This window comes from Thunnus maccoyii, chromosome 14 (genome assembly GCF_910596095.1).
Source record: "Thunnus maccoyii chromosome 14, fThuMac1.1, whole genome shotgun sequence".
In the NCBI taxonomy this organism is placed as follows: domain Eukaryota; kingdom Metazoa; phylum Chordata; class Actinopteri; order Scombriformes; family Scombridae; genus Thunnus; species Thunnus maccoyii.
Window position 1 is genome coordinate 30,470,509 of NC_056546.1, and position 21,809 is coordinate 30,492,317.

At 39.4% G+C, this 21,809-nt stretch overlaps 2 protein-coding genes across 3 annotated transcripts; one reads left to right on the forward strand and one right to left on the reverse strand.

The window, feature by feature from the left end:
• The first annotated feature begins 311 nt into the window (after positions 1-311).
• ctu2 (cytosolic thiouridylase subunit 2 homolog (S. pombe)) lies at positions 312-9,999 on the forward strand. 2 transcript variants are annotated; one of them, XM_042433308.1, is made up of 17 exons: positions 312-639; positions 1,505-1,579; positions 1,797-1,875; positions 2,002-2,061; positions 2,838-2,898; positions 3,056-3,165; positions 3,369-3,610; positions 4,017-4,152; positions 4,360-4,491; positions 5,133-5,239; positions 5,418-5,515; positions 7,580-7,678; positions 8,248-8,300; positions 8,337-8,398; positions 8,677-8,743; positions 8,979-9,037; positions 9,442-9,999. In XM_042433308.1, the coding sequence occupies exons 1-17, from the start codon at positions 584-586 to the stop codon at positions 9,497-9,499; spliced, it is 1,554 nt and encodes a 517-aa protein (XP_042289242.1). In that variant the 5' UTR covers positions 312-583; the 3' UTR covers positions 9,500-9,999. The 2 variants fall into 2 exon arrangements, with proteins under 2 accessions (XP_042289242.1, XP_042289243.1); XM_042433309.1 differs by having other exon boundaries at positions 313-639; positions 5,148-5,239; positions 8,248-8,298; positions 8,335-8,398.
• Positions 10,000-11,072: 1,073 nt separating this feature from the next.
• cdk1 (cyclin-dependent kinase 1) lies at positions 11,073-18,119 on the reverse strand. The gene is made up of 8 exons (XM_042433310.1): positions 18,044-18,119; positions 17,356-17,398; positions 16,961-17,117; positions 16,627-16,750; positions 14,177-14,347; positions 13,836-13,999; positions 12,783-12,924; positions 11,073-11,405 (listed from the first exon to the last, which is right to left on the reverse strand). Exons 2-8 carry the CDS (start codon positions 17,390-17,392, stop codon positions 11,289-11,291), a joined length of 912 nt encoding a protein of 303 aa, XP_042289244.1. The 5' UTR covers positions 17,393-17,398; positions 18,044-18,119; the 3' UTR covers positions 11,073-11,288.
• Positions 18,120-21,809: the final 3,690 nt, after the last annotated feature.

Consider the following 21,809-nt stretch of genomic DNA (forward strand, 5'->3'; position numbering starts at 1 on the left):
TTCAATAAATTAACAAAATGTAATAAATCACTACCCCAGATCTGATGCCAAGAGAGGTGATCTGATTCAGAGCCATAGAGATTCATTTGAATTAGACCGATGATATAAGAGAGACTCAGGAGATACGTGTTTTTCTTATTTATTTCAGAACTATTTTCATTGACAGGATATGAGCAATCTCTCTTAATAATAATAATCATGTATTATTTTCGTTTAGTACCGATATGTTGGCTTTTACATAAAATCAGAGGCTAATTTACTCCATACCTGTTGGTGGCGGTAATACACCATTTCGTTTAGAGGAAGAAAAAGAAGAAGAAGATTTTCTACGTCATCAAAAAGGGCCAAGATTTATACACACGCGACTGTCTTGGGCATGTTTGTTATAGGATTGAAGTTAATTAAGTCAGTTTTTAACGGCAACATATCGGAACAAAACACAGTCGGTGATATTTTAGAGAAAGTCGAGGCTGTTTAAGATTTCACTGTTCCACAAGTTGTAAACAAGTCAGGCTAACAGACCTGCTGAACTATCCGCCAGTAGACCATTGTCAACTATCTCAGCTCGTTAGCTATCTTCCCAATGTGCCAGGTGGATGAAGGCTACCATGATCAGCTGGAGCGTCAGGAGGTGCCCAGGTAGGTTATGACGTCACGGCGACCTCCATCACGAGACCACAGAACCGCCCTCAAGTTATTAACTATGATCATAATAATAAGACAACGTTTCCTGTAAAACAAGCAGGGCCACATTTACCAACAATGAGGACCCTGTGTATCTCATTCTCTGTGCACTGTGTTAGTCATTAATAATTAGTTTGTGGTAACCTGATTAAGCACAAATCTGTTATGTGTATGTGCTATTCAATAAATAGCACATTATAAAGTGAAATAATACAGACCTCTGTCATTTCAATTGATAATATGCTTAGTGGTGAATACAAACACCACATGGAGGACCCCTGAGATAATGGGGGAAGTTGCCTGCTTGGCCCTTGTGGTAATCCAGCCTTGGTCTTGGTTTAGTCAGTCCACACCAGGAAAAAGGTGAATTTACCTGATATTGGCTCCAGGAGGCATTAACAGAGGAGGAAATTAATGTTAAACAGAGATATTTGAGATTCAACTGGTAAACTTGAGTCACTTCTTTAAAGTCGACTTTAAATAAATATGGATTAAAGACTTCATTACTAAAGAGAAATGATTGAAAATGATTTTTAGGAGACATTCTTAATTTTCTCTATATATATATTTATAATGTGGTGAGACCTCATCTCATGCATATTCTAGATTTTTAATATGAATTGAGATGGTGAGAAACACGTTTGTGGAATAGAATAATATAAATAAAATCATTAGATAAAAATTTAAGACATGGTGATAAAGTAGCCCACACCATTAATGTTGTAATGTGGCTGTTGTGGTATTGTAGTACACACTTGCCCTCCATGCATAAATATTATTCAGTGGTTCTCATGGTGACTGTTTTTCCTCCATTTGTTAGTGTTTCTAAGAAATGTGTCAGATGCAAAGAAGCGACTGCAGTCGTGGTGATCAGAGCAGGAGATACATACTGCAGGTAAGACAAGCATCACTCTGGTTAACTGCTATCTACTGTGCACCTGTTGGATAATGTTATAGCAGATTGTAGTGGTAGAACACACTGGGAGGTAATCGACTGCAAGCCCAAAGAATCTTCAGCCATGCACCTATATGTAGATTGTTCATATGAGTATGGAACCTTTCAAATGATCCTGATGGCATACGTTTTTATTTGTCTGTGTATTTGCTGTTAGGGACTGTTTCAAAGAATACTTCATTCACAAGTTCCGGGCCATGCTGGGCAAAAACAGGATCATCTTCCCTGGAGAGAAGGTGCACGTTATTTCTCTGACATAACAAATTTCTCTCTTCACACAGCATGATGAAAGGTTTATGATTAGTTTGATGAATTTGATGTTGGCATAGAATGATGCATGCATTTGTCTTCTGTGGTTGTAGGTGCTGCTGGCTGTATCTGGAGGTCCTTCTTCCTGCTCAATGCTCAGTCAAGTCCAAGAGGTTTACCTGTCTCTATGTAGTCCCTGTGATGCTTCTTTCAGTAGAGCATACAACTCATACTATTAAAGGAATAATCCAAGAGTTATAGGAGAATGTCCTCTGGGGTAACTGCTTCTGGAAGCAATAAGAACTTAGAAGCCAGAATAATCCATGGCAGCCAAAATTTCCACTTTGCACACAGGATATTTCACAATCTATCCTCCTAACTTACTACATGAATTTGCACACAAGGTATCTCAAACTCTAATTTGCATATTCATGATGTATTGTGAGGAGCACATACATTCAAGATATCTAAAATACATTTTAGAAAGATTTTCACAAAATGTTTCTGTGGATACCGTTGGTCCCCCAGAGGATGAACTCTTTTGACTGCAATGACCCTGTGACCTTTCATCCAGCCAAAACCAGCTTCTTACTGGGGCTGTAAAGACCTCTGCAGCCTGTAGGGATTTATGTCAGATAACTGGTCAACAGCAGACCAGGTGATGTTACAGCCACAGTGCAGACACAATGAGGTCTGAGAGTAGAAATGTTCATGCTGCAAAATCCAAAACATCATTGGCATATGTCAGCAGGAGAGTATCATTTAACACCGAAATGCCAGCATGGAGCATTAGAGCCAGTAACCTTTTCACTAAATGTTAAATGATCTAATAAATGATAAAAATGCTACTCAAAATTGTACTTTATATTCTAATCAATCTTGATTCTGTCTAACCTTGTAGGTGTAGTATAACTTTGTTTTCTTGTCTTTCATCATTTCCTCCCACCAGGGTTTGAGTCAGAATGCTCACAAGAAGTTGAGATTCATACCTGGCATTGTCTACATTGATGGTAAATGAATCCTTAAATGAGTGTAATCATTTTCATGTATGCCCGGAGATATGTTGTCATATCTGAAAAAGCTTACTGTGTGTGTGTGTGTGTGTGTGTGTGTGTGTGTGTGTGTGTGTGTGTGTGTGTGTGTGTGTGTGTGTGTGTGTGTGTCCAGAGGGGGGTGCTGTAGGTCAGTCTGTGGAGGAGAGACAGAGGACGGTGTCTGAGCTGCAGGCTGTGTTTAAAGCTACTGGGTTCCCCTTCCACATTGTGCCTCTGGAACAGGTCAGTGTGGAGTCCAAACACATCTAAATTTAAAAAAAAATGTAAAAGTAGTCTCACCTGTTGGTGTCATGTCTGAGGCACTTGTATGTAAAAGTCACAACAGCAATCTGATGAGGTTAAACCTGTAGTAACACTTCAACACAGAACATGTCTGAACTAAATGCTGTCATATTAACAACATGTGTCCCCTAACTACCTCCCAGGTTCTAGACCTTCCCAGTTCAGTTGTGGTGACAGCTCCCTCTCCCTCAGAGCGACCAGCCAGCAGCTACAAAGCAGCTGTGGATCATTTCATTCAAAACGACAGCAGCAGATGTTTGACACCACAGAAACAGGATGAAACATTACCAGCTAACGTCCAGGAGTCCCAGACACGGTTACTGCAGCAGCTGATTGGCTCTGCTAAAACGCTGACAGCCAGAGAAGATCTACTGAACACTTTAAGGTCAGACACATGCTGTCAGTAGCAATTTCATCTACAGTACATGACTCCCATCTCTCTCAGTGGCACGTCTGTATTTAGATGGGTGAGATGGGTGTTCCACTGGGGTGACACACCACTCGCTTTCTTCTGATCTACTGTTTTTGATTAAGCGGTTGAGGATGAGACATTGGCTCTCATTCTTTTTCTACTTACTGCACACTAGGCAGCCCTAGTGACCATTTTCTAAGTGTTGTGTTTTTTCCCATGGGAACATTATTTGCTCCTTTCTCCATGAAACTACATGGTCAATACTAGGTGCCTGAATACAGAAAGGAGGCCAATAGAGAACTATTGTTGGGAGGATTACAATGTTTTTAGATTAGCTCAATCAAACAACCCTGAGCCCCACTCTGTGTTCTCCTCAAAGGCAGCATCTGCTGGTGCACACAGCTCGTACTGAAGGCTACAGTAAACTGATGCTGGGAGACAACTGCACCAGACTGGCTGTTAAACTGCTCACCAGTATATCACTGGGCAGAGGAGCACAGCTGGCTCAAGACACGGTGCGTATGTATGTATAGATGATACACTTTTTTTTTTAAAAACAAATATGTATGTTTCTTTATCAGATGAAATGGAATTTGTGAGGAAACTGCTTCTCTGTGGAGAGAATCTGAGTAAAAAAAACAAATTCAATAGTTAAGTCAATTGTGTGTGTGTGTGTGTGTGTGTGTGTGTGTGTGTGTGTGTGTGTGTGTGTGTGCGCGCAGGGTTTCTCAGACTCTCGGTATGGTGACATAATATCAGTGAGGCCAATGAGGGACTACTCTGCTAAAGAAATAGCTTACTACAACCATCTGTTCAACGTGCCTTCTGTTTTCATACCAGGCCTGGACACTAAGGTAAGATGAACCAGCAGCAGTACATCTACAGAGAAAACTAAGCTAATGATGAAACAAAGATCTCAGATATTGTAAACGAAAATATGAAGAGAAAAGACTACTGCTGTGGTCAGTGTTCATAAGTCAGTACTTAACCTTATAATTCCATACCATTTGTCAACAGCCCTCTCTTCTTCAATTTTGTTCACAGCTGACTGGTCAGAAGGTGGTTCTTTCATATATTTTTATCTCTAATCCTGAACAAATCTTTCCTGGTAGGTTTGGCCTGCAGCATTAACTACCATGGCAACAGTATGACCTAAAAGTCAGGGTTAATCTCAAAGTTAACCAGCTAACTCTGTAATCCTGCTCTGTGAGACAGACCCTTGATCCTGCTAGAGCACCAAATCTTCACATTTCCTCCCAGCTTGATGTTTTGAACCTCATCTCTGAACAGTGTAATGTAAACATTAGCATGAGCTGGAGGGAAATATTTGTGCTTGGTATGGTGCCACTGGGAAACAATAAGATTGAGATTTTGTAATCTTACAGACATAAAATATTTCCCTCTTGTTGCATCAGTCCATGCACACTGATATAAATAGACAAGTCTACTGTGATGTCAGCACAATATATATCCTCAGACTGTTTATTCAGTGTAGGTTTGTGTCCCACAGACAACAGATAAGGCCAGTATCCAGCGTCTGACAGAGAGCTTTGTCACTAAACTGCAGGCAGACTTCCCCTCTACTGTCAGCACCATCTACAGGTCAGTACAACTACAGAAACATGTACATATGCCTGTATTCTGCTGAATGTACTGAATATGAGTGCTTTTAAACTGTAACCTGCTTTTTCTAACTATTACCAAAATATAACTAACCTTTTCTACACACACACATGCTCAAAACAGCAATTATCTTAAAAAGCTGCTATGTGTCCTGTAGGACCAGTGAGAAGCTGCAGACAGCATGTAAGAGTTCATCCACTGCTGACCCCTGTGCCCGGTGTCTGCTCTGTATGTGTGCCTTGGATACTACTGTTGGTGAGTGTTAGACTGATAAGAGACAGGGCTTCTACTGCCTTTAAAAAGTCTTAAAAGACCTTACATTTGATTTATTTTGTTTAAATCTAATTATGACAGGTCTAACATTTGAGATGATGACTAGATTTATGAGAAATCATATGGAACCACAGGATTAATGTTACATATTTAAATATAAAACCTGTACTATGTTTGGCCCGGTTCAGCACAGACTAGGACTGTCAATCAATCGAAAGTAAGGAAACTGACATTAAGATTCTCTAACCGTCCTACTTTTAGTCATATCGATATATTCGATAAATACATTTCTTCATACAGACTGTCCACCTGCAGTTCAAAGCAATGTAATTAACCATACGTGTCCAGTGAAGACAAAATGACTTGTGTTGGAGAAATGCAGCTGGGGGCGGGTGCAGATAAAAAGATGTTTTGTCATATGGCATACTTTGGCTCCTGTCAACATCATACAGGACAAAACAAATCTAAAATAGTAGTTAATAAGTAGTAATCTATGAGTACATGCAGAGCCCTCCAATGGGCTTCACTATTGGTAACCAGCGAAGGTGAAGGCCGTTGAGGATGTCTCCCAGTTGGGCCTGAATCTGTGCACACAACAATCCAGATCCAACTGCTGACCTGGTGAAAGAGGCCAAGTGCTCCCGCTTATTGAGCACCACCGGACTAGAAGTCCCACAGCCTAACCACACACTCCAGACTGGAGCTGAACATGACCAAAAAGGCATGGTTTGGACCTAAACAGTACCCCAAGCACAGAGTGGGACACCAAGTCAGATGTCATATCCCTGAGATATGACCGCACAAAAGTGGATGTGAAAGATCAAGACACAGCCAGGCAAACATCTTACACTGACAAACACTACTGGTGGAGTGCGCCCCAAAACCTAGCGGAGGTGTACAGGCCGTTGCCTCATAGCCCTGGAGTCAGCCACTGAGTTGACAATGGAGCCACCTGGGCTTGCAGTCTGTAGCAGATAGAGAGGTTCACTGTGTTGTCCCAGCAACAGCAAACATCTCTCCCCTTATTTCTCATGAGGAAAATAGTTCCTCAGGCAAATAATCCTAAAACTGAAGGGAGAAGTGATGAGCCTCAGTTGAAAAAAAGACAGGTTTGATCGCAGCTCCAGTGTACCTCTACTCTCACTGACAGCATGCAGGTGGGATGCACAGGCAAGACAGGAAAATCTCACCCTCTCTGGACAGAGGAAAAGCCTAAAAGAAAGTGCCATCTTCATTGATATAAAATTCAGCATCGCGTGTGGGCACCCCGTAGAAAACATTTTTACAAGCAGATGGCTCCTGGCTGTGAAGCAGTCAAAGCTATCCTGACCAGCTGCAAAAGCCTCCACAAACACCCCCAAGGTGCAAGTGACAAATCCTCTGTCATAGAGGCCATGTAGAAAGTGTGTATATCCTGCAGTGGGCACGAGCAAGGCTGATCGCTTTGCCCTCACATCAGTCCACAAACACATGCCAACGTGTCACCTACGTGACACACGTAGGTCACCTACTCCCCAGAAGTGGAGGGGGCCCTTGTGTTTTGGACCATAAAGCTACGGCTACTGGGAGGCACAAGCTGTTCAACTTCTCCCTCAACCTCTAAGCCATGAGGCGCTGTCCTGGGATGTGGTGAGGCGACATGACGGTTGACATTGGTCATCTCCACCACGAACCTAGCAGCTGTCTCGACTTGCTTGTAGCAGGCCTATAAACTGATGACAGAGACTAGAAAGTGGAAATAAATCATTCATGGGTTTAACATTTAGAATGATGTTTAGTGAACAGCAGAGTTAAATATCTCTGAGCAATGCTACTAAAGACACGATGCACACAGATATCTGGATCACTGATGTGGAGAGAAACTGTCACAGACTTTCAGCACTTTTTTCTTTCTTCATTGAAACTCTACTTTAAAAAGTGAGCTGTTGGTGAAAACAGGTAGTGTGTGCCGTGCAGTCAACACTTTTCTATTGGTTGCTGAGGATGCTAGCATTCTTAATCCTAAACAAATGTCTCATCATGACTCTCTCTCCTTTCTCTTTTCAGAGAATGCTTCAGCCTTCCAGGCCACACTGATCTCAGAGCAGCTCTCCCAGACTAAATATCTAGGTGCCAACAGTACAGCTTTTCCAAAACAAAGCCCAGGTACAGTACACTTCATCAGTCGCTGTGGAACAGTAGGTTTAAGTTGTATGTGTTAATCTACAGTCATTTGTCAGGGAAAATGTTGAACTTTTGATCTCAGATGATGAGATTTAGCCTTATTTGTTGATACAGGTTTGTTTTTATAATGACAAAAACAAAGAAAAAGACCTGGATATTTACTAGCATTATTATCTATTATTATAACATATATATATTGCATTATAAATAACTATTATATAGTTGTTATTTTACATCAGTGCATATGTATTGTACTTGCTCTTTTAGCATTTTAGCATTGGTTAGCATTTCTGTCTTTATCCAGGACATACAGATTTGTATTAAAGCTTCTTTTGAGGCTTAGCTTGCAAGTTCTAAAATCATTTGAATGAAGTACTTAACTGTTATGTTTATAGTGGACATTTGAAAGTTTCCATGTACTCTGTAGTTGAGGGAAACACACCAGGCAGTACAATAGAAGTCGACCATCCTGGGGCAGTTCAGGGGGTTTGGGTTTCTACGCTCACATTCTTTGCAGTTAATAAAATCAATTGCCTGTGTTTCCAATAAAGCTCCAGTACGGTCAGAATCAACTGCTCCCCCTGGACAGTGCTGTTCCTCTGGAGGAGGAGGAGGAGGAGGAGGAGGAGGAGGAGGAGGAGGAGGAGGAGGAGAGGACTGTGGGAGAACAGTAGAGGGTGGAGGCTGCTGTTCTTCTGCCAAGTAAGTGTTCAGTGATTTAATCAGGCAATGATTCTTTACATCAGTCATCTGATCAGGGACTGACACTGACACTAAAGGAAACTGTAGCTCTTATTGTTGTAGTTGTGGCCATCATTTCACCAGAATCATTTCTGGGAAGTCAAAACATTGCAACATCAGTAAAAATAGATCCAACATGATAAGAAACACAAGTAAAACAAGTTCAGCTGTAACAAACTGTAGTTTTCCTGTAGGATGCTGAGTTTGGTACTGAGTTGTGTATTGATGTTATATTACAGGGTAGCAGAGACAACTGATGTGAGGAGCCTGTTGTGTTACAGCTGTCAGCTGACCATCAAAGACATGGTGGGTAAACACACACACCAAATACCATCCAAACTTTGTTTTTGTTTTTAGCTACTTCATCAAAAATCAAACTAAATCATGACCTTAGGATTGAGTTTTTGTAACAAACTTAGGAGTCTGATCCAGTATGTTGTCCCATGTTCTTTAAAGACGTTTCTCAGCTGCTGCTGCTCTTTTCACTCCAGTCTCATTTCTCTTGGCCTGTCCTCCTTTCTTTGTTTTTTTTTTCTTCCAGTCCTCAGTGGATTGTCTCCCTCAGTACATCCTGTCAGAGGCTCAGAAGAGGCAAAGGAGGTGAGCAGGTTATTTGGTTCAGTTAAAACACCCACATACAAGAATTACATCTACTTCACCGCTGATCAGTCAAATAGCATAAAATAGAGCTTTTAACATTTCCGGAGTCTTGTGCTTTGTGTACCAAACAAACTGTTGGAACAATTGAAACCATCCATGTTATTTTTTTGTCTTCTGATGCCAAAGTGAAGCACAAATCATCTAGCAACTTGTGGCAAATCTAATTGTGCTGAAACATAGAGCTCCACCATTACAGACCTTTAATAATTGGAAAAGTCAAGGACTTACTAAATGATTAGTCTGTTCAAACTAAAACTGTCGAGTTTACAATGTTATTTGACTAAGAGTGCCACCTACAGAAAGTCAAAATGACAGAAATATGACTGAATGGTGTTGTTGTTTAGGTCTCAGATGAAAGAGGAGATCAGTGAGTTCCTTCTGGATGATGGGGATGAGAGCTGAAGCTGAAAGTTGACCTGCAGCACTCCACTCTGAAAAAAAGTTCCATCATAATTATGCTTATTTCAACCTGCAGGATCTATAAGAATAGAAATGCTTTACAGATACATTTACATGTGTTTTAATTTTCACCAAACCATCCATCCATTCTCTATAGCCCTGTTTCCTGTGCAGGGTTGTGGGGGGCTGGAACCTCTCTGGTGAGAGGCAGGGTACACCATCACAGGGATAACACACACACACCAAACAAATATTCAAAATATCACATACATACATTCACATGCTGTTGGATAAATAACTATTAAAATATCTATTTTTACTACTTTCCACTTGTCATATCCTGTCATCTGGGAATCCAAAGACTGGCAAAAACTGTGGTTTGAAGTATAAAGTGTTAAACAGAACCTATTCAGTGTATTGTGAAGTAGATAACATCACAGTTGCAGACTTGCATTGTTTATTTGTAACTGCTGTTTTAATAAACTTTTACATTTTAAATGAAACCTGCTTTCATGTATTCTTTTTGTCCTCTTGGCTTATTAAAACAGTCTGTCTCATCAATGAAATCCATATGGTCAGTTGAACCTCAGTATCTCCTGTGCTGTAAAACACACATGTAAAAGAAGGTATACTGACAGGTACTGGTTGGTTTTTACAGCTCAACCTAATTAAACACCTATGGGAGATTTTGGACCAATGTGTTAGACAGCACCCTCCACCACCATCATCAAAACACCAAATGAGGGAATATCTTTTGGGAGAATGGTGTTCATCCCTCCAGGAGAGTTCCAGAGACTTGTAATCAATGCCACGGTGCATTGAGGCTGTTCTGGCAGCATGATGTAGGCCAAAATCAATCTCTGGTTTTCCTTTACAGACTGAGATACACTAAACATTTTCAACATATTGAGCAGTCTAGTATGTACAGTGTAGAAAATAAGACATTTGTGCTCTCATATGTCTTTTATTCAGCTGTTCAGAACAAAGCTAAAGTATGAAACAGTAAATAAGACGTCATACAACGATCATACTGCAGCATTCACTGTCCTGATTCCTTTCAGGAATTGAAAACAATTGTGTGCAATTCAAACTGTCATTCATTAGACTGTTAATACAATACAGTATGAAGCCTGTTTCTTCTGTCTCTGATAATTACATAGAAGTAACATTGATGCTATTGTCTATAAAAAGTTTATACCGCTCTTTATCACTTCTAACTTTACAAATGTATTTAGTGCGTCCCTGATAGAATATGCACCATACCAAATCTACTTTCATGGTGGTACATTTTCCAGAGGAGCTGAGGGCTCTACAGTTCAAGTCTTGATGTCACAGTAGAAAACAAAGCACTATGTTTTATATTTTTATATACACATATATACTTCAGAACAGCTCCTGTGTTTGTCAACATTCCTCCAAAAGATATTCTCTTATTTAATGTTTTGATGATGGTGGTAGAGAGCACTGTCAACATGCCACTGAGGTCTGGTGACAGTGAAGGCCATAACAAATGATCCACCATCCACAACAGACATCACAAAGAGGAAAAAAAACAAACTTTAGAGACACTGCAGAGTTCAACTTATGTCAAGCTTTATATTTTGAATAGAAAATAATGAAATAAAACATTAGGTTTTCAGTTTTGAGAATGATAGAAAGTGCAGTTTTATTGAAAAGAATGTTGAAAGACAAACTTTACTAAAAGGTCTACAACAATTTTCACACACAAGTATTTACAGAATGATAAATTCACAATAGGTATGAATGTGTTTGTATGTCATGTCAACGTGTTTTAGATTTTGTTGATGCTGGCAGCAGGCAGGGTGGATTTGTCCAAGTCATCAAAGTAAGGGTGAGTCATGGCCTCGCGTGCTGAGATCCTCTTGGGAGGATTGTAGGTCAACATTTTCTACAGGAGAGAACAGACAGTGTCACTCAGGGTATTCTTATGTGTAGCATTATAAGATGATTACAACTCATCTTACATGCAGGAGGACAACCTTAAGGACTTGATAAGAGGTTTGTAGGTAAGTCAGAGGTAAGAGAGAGGTAAGGATCTGAATGCTGATAATGAACATAGCATAGCTAGTCTTTTCAAAGGACTAGCTGTTTAATTGCAACCACCACACTAGTTCATATGACCAACAATAGTTGTTGGGTAGGTAGGTTAGGGAGTAGGCACTTTTATTGTGAAGAATGTATAGGAAATGAAACGTGTTTGTCACCGAGGACAACACAACAAGATATGGAGATATTTGGAGCTCTTTGTTCAGTGGATCAGTTAGAGGAATAGTACAAGCAGAAACAGCCAGTGATGATGATGTTTGATGAAGAGCTGCAGGTGACCAGCACACCTCCAACAGGTAAACTACTTATTTTACTTTGCTGTGCTGTGTAATGGAAAAACACTCACAGCATGTCAGCTAAAGTTGAGTCATGGCTCGGCGTGACTACCCTCAAAACAATGATGTTAACAGAGCAGAGCAGTGAACTGGCACACTGTGTGTAGAGTGGAGCTGCTCCATTATTTTGGTCAATATTGAGATCACGATTATTTAATACGATTACTCACTGACTTTGAAAACATCATGCATTTATTGAACTTTAAAAAACAAACAAAAAAAAACTTTAACAGTGGATTTACTTGAAATTTAAATATAATTTAACTGAAAAACATTTTAAAAAATAAATGTAAAAAAAAACAAACACATTTATACATTTAAATATATAAAAATAATAGATCAAAATAAAAAAGATCAGCTATGTTGTAGTGCACTTCCACAGCCTACTGAAAACTACTAAACATATAGCCTATTCACAATATAAAAATAATAAATAAAATAAATGAGTCAAAATAATTGAGATCATGTTATTATAGTGATTAAGATGCATGTTGTGTTAAAATGATCATTCATCATGGTGCTTTCATTGAATTGATTGTATTATCAGTGTGTTTACATGTGCTTGAGTAAGCAGGTTACAGTCAGTTTTCTCTCATGTGAACAAGAAACCTGCTTTCTGTAGTTAGTAATATTAGGTGCATCACTAACATAATGTCTTATTAGACTGGAGTTTAATTCTTGTGTTTCCATGGATACACTTGTGTTTTAAACACAAGGTAATAAGCAACTGCATCATTTTATCTGATTCTTGTTATGTATATACAAGATGTGTTTGTAATTATGCTAGATGTTTGATTCTATGTAGACAGTTATTGCTATTTAACACATTATATTAGTCAGAAAAGTCTGAAGTAAGATTAAAATGATTCAGGTCTTGTTCTTACCGCCAGTAGGTCCAGGCCATTTTTATCCAGGTTTTTCACCATTGATGACAGGTTGCCAGACTTCCATTTAGGGAAGGTGTTTTTGTAGTCAGGTAGGCTCTCCACATCAGGCCACACATCATTGTTTGGGGTTCCCAGAGTCCTGGAAAGATCAGATGAAAAGAGGGATTCAAAGAGAGGGAGTTGCAGGGAAGGATAGTTATAGGGCATTTCTCCTGCAGGAACCTTTCGAGGAACAAAGGAACTAAACCTGTGTTTTGACTGGAGGAACCAGGGCCTTCATTTAATTCCTAGACAATAGCTCCAGGTCTCAAAAAGTACCTGCTCTGGGAAGTAGTACTTCTGTGGCATAATTTGTAAAGCTGAATGTTGCTAATTGGTCAAACACAAACACACAGAAACAGTAACTACAACTTGTGAACAACTTCATTCACAAAATAAGGAAGTAGCTGACTGGACACCAAATCCTGCCTGTAAATTCAATATCACCATAAAGTTGTCCTGCTCATTGATTTGAAATGACACCTGGCCAAATATAACCAGATATTCAACTCACGGCTATATATACAAATTAATATGGACAAAACTAGACTTCAATATCTAGGGCAACAATGTGATTTCTCTCTCAGAATAATTAAGGAATATAAGCTTGTGGATGGTTCATCAATGTCACTGTCTGTAAGTGGATTCTCATACTGAAGAAAATGAACATAAACAGTTAGGTTTAGGTATTAGATAATAATTAGATTCAGCAGTTAAAATGCTCAGTGGGAGGAGTTTGTTGGGACATATGGCCTGGAGGCAAGTGCTGCCTGGATTTTTCGTCTTTGGTCTACTTTATATAAGTGCTCTGAATTAGAGGATTTTTCTGATTGGATTGGATTTGGCCATTTTGAAATCTGAAAACACGCTTTCGTCTTTGTTTACTGACAACTACTTCACTACTTTACATTTACACTGTCACTTTACTTTTTTTTTTTAAATTCACATTTTGAGTTGAACAACTGCCAAGAGTTCCACTAAGTGCATGTAGGTATGCTCTGGTGCATCTACCTGAAGATCCTGAACAGCTGATCTATCTCTGAGTCTCCATGGAACAGAGGCTTCTTGGTGGCGAGCTCAGCAAAGATGGTCCCAGTGCTCCAAACATCGACAGGGGTTGAATACCGGGGTGAACCCAGGAGGACCTCTGGAGCCCGGTACCAAAGGGTTACAACCTAGAAACACACACACACATACATACATTCAAGGGTTGATTCAGCTAAGCTGTCATTTCAGAGGTTTTTTGTTTCATCAAATATCTCCTTATACAGCTTTCACTCAGTGTCAGTGGTATACCACTGACCACTGTATGGGGGCAGTTTACTACTAGTGGAGCGTGAATGGATTCTCACCTCGTGGGTGTAGACTCTGACAGGAACACCAAAGGCCCGAGCCAACCCAAAGTCTGCCAGTTTGATAACTCCCTTGTTATCGATCAAGAGGTTCTGGGGCTTCAGGTCCCGGTGGAGGACTCGACGACAGTGACAGAAGTAAATGCCCTCCAATATCTGGTAAAGGTAGCTCTAAAGAGGTGGTGATGGGTGAGAGGAGGAGAATGAACACAGAGATGGACAGATATTTAATGTTGTGAAACTGTGAATGAACAGAACAAGACAAATGGCCGTTTTTGGAAAAATACTTTTTAAAAGATAAAACTCACTTTCACACCAACCCTGTTAAGATACTATTTATCCAGGGAGAGGAAAGACCTCATCCTTGAAGCATTTTCTTTTCTTCTTCACTTGTCATTAATTTATTTCCTCAATGGTGAGCCATCAGAAAGTCCTACAGGTTATACTGAGCTAATGAAACACTTCTAGGGCTGACTGACTAACAGACACACTACAAATGGAATTAGGGTATTTTCAAACCTATAGTTCATTTGCTTTGGTTCAAATCAGTGGATGAGTTGCTATTTTGTTGCATTTTCCATTTGGTTCAGTTTGGTTTCACACAGTAAAATTTCAAGTGAACCAAAATATATCAACAAAAGCCATGTGGGAGCTGTCACTTTGTTCATTGATCAGAAATTTTGTGGGGTTGGTCGGCAGACAAAGAGAGGAGTTTGTTTTTCTTCTGGGTTAGCTATCCAAAATGGACCATCGGCAGAATTGGCATTTCATCATAATTGTGGACATCGTTTGGGCCATATACCAAGCCAACATATGTGAGCAGAATGGCACATTTGAATGCACGTCAAGGCAATTTCTAGAGAACAATTGGTTGGTTCACACTATGCAAAGACGACATGCTGCTTCCAGTCAGCTGAAAAGGACATAATAACAACATAAGAATGTAAGGCACAGTGCAGCTGGCTACAAGAGCTGGTTTAATCCAAAAAATGTGCAATGCTTCTTGCAGTTGGGTCGGATCATATTCAAACCATAAACGAACCATACCAGAGTTTGTAACCGGACCGCAACCACCTCGCAACAAGGTCTCGGTTGTTATGGTGCACAGCTGAGTGTGATTGCTGTGATTACACCTGCCCAAACGAACTGCACCGAGGGTTCGATTCAACTGAATAAACACGCCCTTGTGGTATGTTCACAAATGTGAAGCAAATTTTCATTTGGTGTTACTTGTTTGACCACAGGATCATTTGTGCTTATTCACCCCAAACAGCCAGAATACATTACTGTACGTTAGCTGAAAGCTAGCGAGCAACGGCAGGGACTGACTGTGTCTGCGGTGTGGGTGTTCAGTTCAGCCTCTGACTGAAACTCACCAGGAACTCCGGTTCTTTCTGTTATTTCCCTCTAATCTGTCTTCTTTTTCCCCTCTCCTTTCTGTACGCCCATGAGGTATATTCAAGCATATTTCCCCTCCAGTCAGCAGTCAACATGGATGAAAAGAGGCTAATTACATTTTAACACCTGACAGTGGAAGTCGGCATGTCCACGGCTCACTGCTGCAGACGGGTTGAGAAGCGAGAGTGAAGATAAATCCACTTTTTAATCCCAAAAGTTTAAAAACTCTGAGCTCTCCTCCCACTGGTGAACAGTTCCGGATCAGAACAGAATTCGGTGTGACTCCGTATGTTTTTCCTCCAGAGCTCCAGGGTGCTCAACAGCTGTCTGTTGACAAGCAGTGGCTCAGTCTATCCCCACACAACACTCTGCAAAGCCCTGCGATACTCGCAAAGTTTTTGCTCAAGTTGAATATTTAAAACTGGGACTCCTCTCCATTGATTTATTTCTTGACACCCACCTTCATAATAGGTGACTCACAATGGTCGATGATAAAGATGGTTGTCAATTTCAGTGTTTTTTAACTTTTGTATTTAAATTTAATTCAATCAAACAGCTAATTGTTTCAGCCTGACTTCAAATTATTGAAGTTATTGTTAATGAAAAGTCAGTATCAGCAGTACCACCGATCAAAACTGGTGCTATCCCCCACCACTCACAGTTTGAGTTTTACTTGTGACAAATATATCCAACACTTGCTCTGAGAGTTGATTCTTTTAACTGCTGTGAAACTGGAAAACTCATGTGCCAGAAAGTGTGTTAAGTTACTATGTCAAGCATGAATTATGAAAAAAAAGCCAATAGGAGCTGAAATCATACAATTTGCCACAAAGCAACAAATGAGCCCAGAAATTTAAAAGTACATGTCTAGTGTTACTGTTCAAGCATTTTAGTTCACCATGTTCCTTGAGATTTATTATCTGATAACATAATAAAAAATAAATAAATAAATAAATAAAATTCTCAACTGCAATAATAGAAAAGTCACACATAAACAGAGACATTACAATTAACTGCTGAGAGCTATTGATTTATCACAAACACACAATTACCTTGACAAGCATAGGGTCCATGTATTGACCAGAGGGGATGGAATCCAGGTACTTCTTCAGGTCCATGGACAGGAACTCAAAGATGAGGTAGAGACGAGACTCTTGCATCAGGACATCCAGGAGTCTGGATACACACAAACACACACAAATAGAGGGCAAGTTCATGTATATATACTTTTTCCTCATAGCTCATAATTTGCGCACATGTTGTATGTAAAGTGTTTAGCTGGATATTTGTACTGTGAGCAGCTGGCATGAATGAACACTGGAAATTTAAACCATTCAGCTGTCAGGTTTTGCAGACATCCCAGTCTGTAACACACAGTGAGCGTACCGTACAACATTGGGATGTTTCAGCTCTTGAAGCAGAGAGACCTCTCTGACAGCTGTGCTGGGAACCCCCTCCTCCTCACTCTCCAGACGGATCTTCTTCATGGCCACAACCTGACCTGTGGCCTTGTGTCTGCCCTTATACACCACCCCATAGGTACCTGCCAAAATAACACAAAGAATGAGATACCATAGTGATTCTAGCCCATATAAAATATACTGTTTTTTTTTGTTTGATTAAAGAAGCTGCACAAAAATACTACACTGGAAGGATAGTGAAAACAATGTGACAATGGAGATTTTCCTTAATACTCAACCCTGCCATAATTTCAGCTTCATAACATTTGTAGGAATTAGTTTAAATAACTAACTAGAACACGAGGAATCATTAATACCAACCTTCTCCAATTTTCTCTATTTTCAAGTAGTCTTCCATTATTGCCTGAGAGAAAGAAAAACATGCTGTCATGTCAGGAGTGATATGATGTGATAGTGGCTACATTAACTCAACTTGACTCTTTCTAACAATGTAAAATGTGGCCTAAAAGTACAACAAGGCTGTGAAAGGCTAACGTAACTTGCATTGACGTAACAGCTTCAATTCGGCATACCATGTAACTATTCATTCAACCATTTGTAGTTATGTATCATATGCTTGTAGATATACTATCGTTAGCTAGTAACGTTATAGTTGGTAACTTATATCAAACTGTAACGTTAAGGCAGATTAACGTTACATTATTATATCAACTTAATACTGTAGTTAAGTTATATTTTACACATTACAGCTTTTACTTTTTTCGTTATGGATATGGGAATGTCGTTAATAGAAGGCTATTATACAAACTTGTAGCGAACCCAACCGTTAAAGTTTTCCTCATGCTGAATGAGCAAGAAGCTCACTAGCTAATGTTAGCTTGACTAACGTTAATGCTAACCCGTCAACGCCAGCTACGTGATTTTCTAGTGAGGCTGGTTCGCTTTTTGTCTAGCCTGAATGCTCCAAGTTTTGAATTAAATTGACAAATCGTTTAATTGGTATCCCAACATGTATAAATACAAATAAATACAACAGAAGAATAATTACCTGGCTGTAGTGCCTCGGTATGTATCTTATGTACTCTGCGCCCACAGACAGACTGCCGCTGGAATGCTGACAGACTCTTTTGAATTGACCGCAGTGCAGCAGTACTTCAAATCAGACCAATGAGCGCACAAGATGTATTTCAAAACCACCAATCGGGGAACAGGAGGCTGTCATGTGGGTTGAGCGGGAAGGAACGCGCCGAGGTATTTCGGGTGTTTGTTTTCCAGAGTTTTGTCTTCCAGGCAGAGACTACTTTCTTCTTTCAGAAGGGTTTGAACTGGTACAATATAATATGTTTCAACTGGAGGGATTCCGCAGCACATAGCATGGCATGGGAATATCCATAATCATGCATTATCTCGATTAAAAATGAGAACGACCAAGCTTTCATTGCTCAATCAAAAGTGTCGCAGAGGCCAAATTCTGTCATCATACTTAAAGCTGATACAAAATACAGTGCTTTTTCTTTTCTCATATTCTAAGATAAAAGTACTGTACTACAACATTTGGACACCTCATTATTTTAGCTAAGATGCCTTATTATTCTGTATTTATACAAGAACTACAGCCCCCATGCAACTTTGGTGGGGCTTCTGTGAAAATCATGTGATATGTTGTTGTTGAATGCATACAAAATAATAACCAGTGCAGTAATAGACACTCAGTCATTTAAAATAAAGACAGAAAACCAAAGCAACATTAACTCACGAAGGGTCCTGGTCCTGATGGTAATCCCGGCCAAAGTGTGTGCAGACCAGCTGGCAGATGTCTTCACAGATATACTCTCACTTCTGACAACCACCGTTATCCTGGTCCTCAAGTAAAGGTAAGCTCTCTGCCTGAATGACTACTGATCAGTAGCTCTTACTTCTGTTATCATAAATTGCTTTGAGCAGCCTGCCAAAACTCACATCACCTTTTCTCTGCCGAACTCCCACTACAGTTTTCATACAGGTCAAACAGGTCGTTAGATGACACCATTTCCCCAGCCCACCACAATGGCCTCTTCCAGCTGGACCAGAGGAACACTGATGTTCATTAACTACGTTTCTGCATCTAATACCATTATGCCCTCCAAGCTCATCGTCAAGCTCAAAGATCAGGGACTTGACCCCAGGTTGTGTGGATGAGCATCTTCATCTCCCACAGTGACTGTCAACACTCTCAATATGTGCTGCCTGTAAAAAGTACCGATTTGACATAATTGTGTCAAATTACAACTGCTGTGATGTAAATGTGAATTATGGAAAACTTTTCAGAAAGTATAGCAAAATACTGAAGAAAAAAATCACTACAGCTAGAGTAATAAAAATCATATACCATGGGCTGGGACAAATTTATTTAGGTGGGCTGCCCAAGTAAATTCTGTACATGGGAAATATGTTTTGCACATCACCTGATTTGAACTTAACAGACTATCAGTGTTAGTCACTAAATATTTCTAAAAAGGTGTAAAAACTGTTTGTTTAGGTGTTCTCCTTTCTGAAAGGTCTAGGCACCAAAATGTTTATTAATCCTGGAGATGCCCTTAGTGGCCTTAGTGTCTGTATCAAAAAAGCTTTCTTAACAATTGCCTTGTAAAGGAGGAAAGTTTCAAAGCAAACTTGAGCAACAATATCAGTGATTGTGCATGTTTTAGCTTACCTGGATTTGCAAGATCACAACATCACAACATCACATGTAACATGTAACGTGTTCTGTGTAACAAACCATCTGGTGCATCAGGTTATGTTTTAGCACCCTGAAGACAAATTGCACAATAAATGCCAACTATTTTCCAGAGAGTGATTGTTTTGCATTAATTTCCCTTGTGTATGAAATTCAATTTACAGATGTGAAAACAGAAAAGCTTGTTACTACAAATGAAATGCAGTGCAAGATTGTGCTTTTCTTTATATATATAATTTGCACCTTCAAAAGTATAGGTCTTACATACCCTAATTGACCAAAATGTACCTAATACAATGATACAATACTGCACTAAATGTGTCTTATGAAGCAATACTAAAAAGAATACTGTGCTTCTTTTGGCATTATTCCCTGTTTGTCCCTCCTGGACTACAGTCCATGTCACTGGGTGTTTACAGTGGCGAGGTGGTGAAGAGCCTCGTTAAATTAGAAGCACCATAGTTGAGACTGAGCCAGGTGTTGTGTGCTACCTGAGCTGACGTTTGACCTCAATGAGGTCACAATTAAACTTCTAATTTTAAATTAAACGCTAAAACTGGGATAACCAGCACTGTCACAGTAATCTATACAGTACAGATGGGAACATTTCAAGGTAAGTTTTAAGCTTATAGACAGCAGCAATACACCAGAAATGTTTTTCAAGGTGGGATAATCTGTGTAAAAAATATTTAAGTTCAAACTATACTCCTACAATACTACTAGTCTACTATATTGTACTATACTATACTGCAACTCCTCCTATCTTTATTTGAAGTTATGTCATCATTTGGTAATGCAGTTCTGAGCAGAGATGAGTTTTGAAATCTTTCCTTGGTGCTGCATTCAAGGATGCTCCTGCTTTGCTCCTAAAATCTGACAAACAATAATCAAACGTGGATGTTGTGAAAACACTGAACACTGAATCTGATGGATTCCAAAATGTTGGATATTGGGTGTCGCTGAATGCACCAACAGCATTTGCATGCATATGCATCTTTCAACCATCTTTTTGAACACACACCATGTTTAGCTGTGAATGGAGACTCATGTGAGACAGCTGAGGTGAGCTGTGTGTTGCTGATCTTACAGCCTCAAACCCGACTTTATTTGAACATGTAAATCTGAGTTACAACCACAGAGATTCTTAAATCAATGGAACAATAGTTTCTATGTATTTTCCAAGTGTTTTGTCAGTAATTAACCTTACAGTATATTAACAACATCAAACTTATACAGCATCAAAATGGCGATACCTGTGGATCTGTCACATACTGTCAGTTCTTGGATCAAAAACTCAGAATAACAATGGCCCTCATTTATCAAACCATCTTAAAGGCATAAAAAACTTAAAAAAGCATAAATAAAACCTATTTAGAAATACAGTAAGATTCAAGTGCTAGAGACGTACGACCATCTTTGTGTCTGTTTAATCAAACTGTTGCACAACATCTAAATGAGCAATAATTTAACTATAGACTAAATAGGTGTAATTTGTGGAACTTTTCTGCACCTTTTCCTCATTTACATATTATTTACATAGAACATACCTTCCTCTAAAAGTGTGGTAAATCTTGGTGTAATGAAAGGAAGGCTTGGAGGAGTAAAATCTGCATGTCCTCTATGAAATACAGGATGTTACAATCATCCAGTTATACTCTGTGCCTCCATACATCATCCAAATGTTAGACAGCCTATTTATTCACATATTTTATGCAAAATCCACAAATAGTCTTGTATTAGCATTAGATTATCAAACTGAAATATGGCGAGAAAAAATTAATATGCTGTTTAATATGACAAAGCAAAATCTTATCCTTTAATATATCATTCCAGTAGTTTCCATGCGTAGTGCAAATAGGTATATATGTCTTTGAAATGAGCGTAAACATTTTCTGCACAGACATGACACTGATCTAAGGGTACAACAAAGACAGAACTGATACATACAGAGTTTGGAGTTAAGCGAAGTCTATTTTTAATGAAGGCGAATCCTAAAAATATTAACCTCAACTGTCTGTAATAAAGGTCCCTTTGATTCACCAGTGCCACCTCTAGATTGTACTCTGACCTTTTATGTGTATATATATATATATATATA

Bases quoted from the DNA above. Each gene is read 5' to 3' on its own strand.
- ctu2 (XM_042433308.1), top strand. From the start codon at position 584: ATGTGCCAGGTGGATGAAGGCTACCATGATCAGCTGGAGCGTCAGGAG. The intron at 2,899-3,055 runs GTAAATGAATCC...GTGTGTGTCCAG, and splicing joins TGGCATTGTCTACATTGATG to AGGGGGGTGCTGTAGGTCAG. The intron at 3,166-3,368 runs GTCAGTGTGGAG...ACTACCTCCCAG, and splicing joins ACATTGTGCCTCTGGAACAG to GTTCTAGACCTTCCCAGTTC.
- cdk1 (XM_042433310.1), bottom strand. From the start codon at position 17,392: ATGGAAGACTACTTGAAAATAGAGAAAATTGGAGAAG. The intron at 17,118-17,355 runs GTTGGTATTAAT...TTATTTTGGCAG, and splicing joins AATAGAGAAAATTGGAGAAG to GTACCTATGGGGTGGTGTAT. The intron at 11,406-12,782 runs GTAAGAACAAGA...TCTCTCCTGTAG, and splicing joins ATGGCCTGGACCTACTGGCG to AAAATGTTGACCTACAATCC.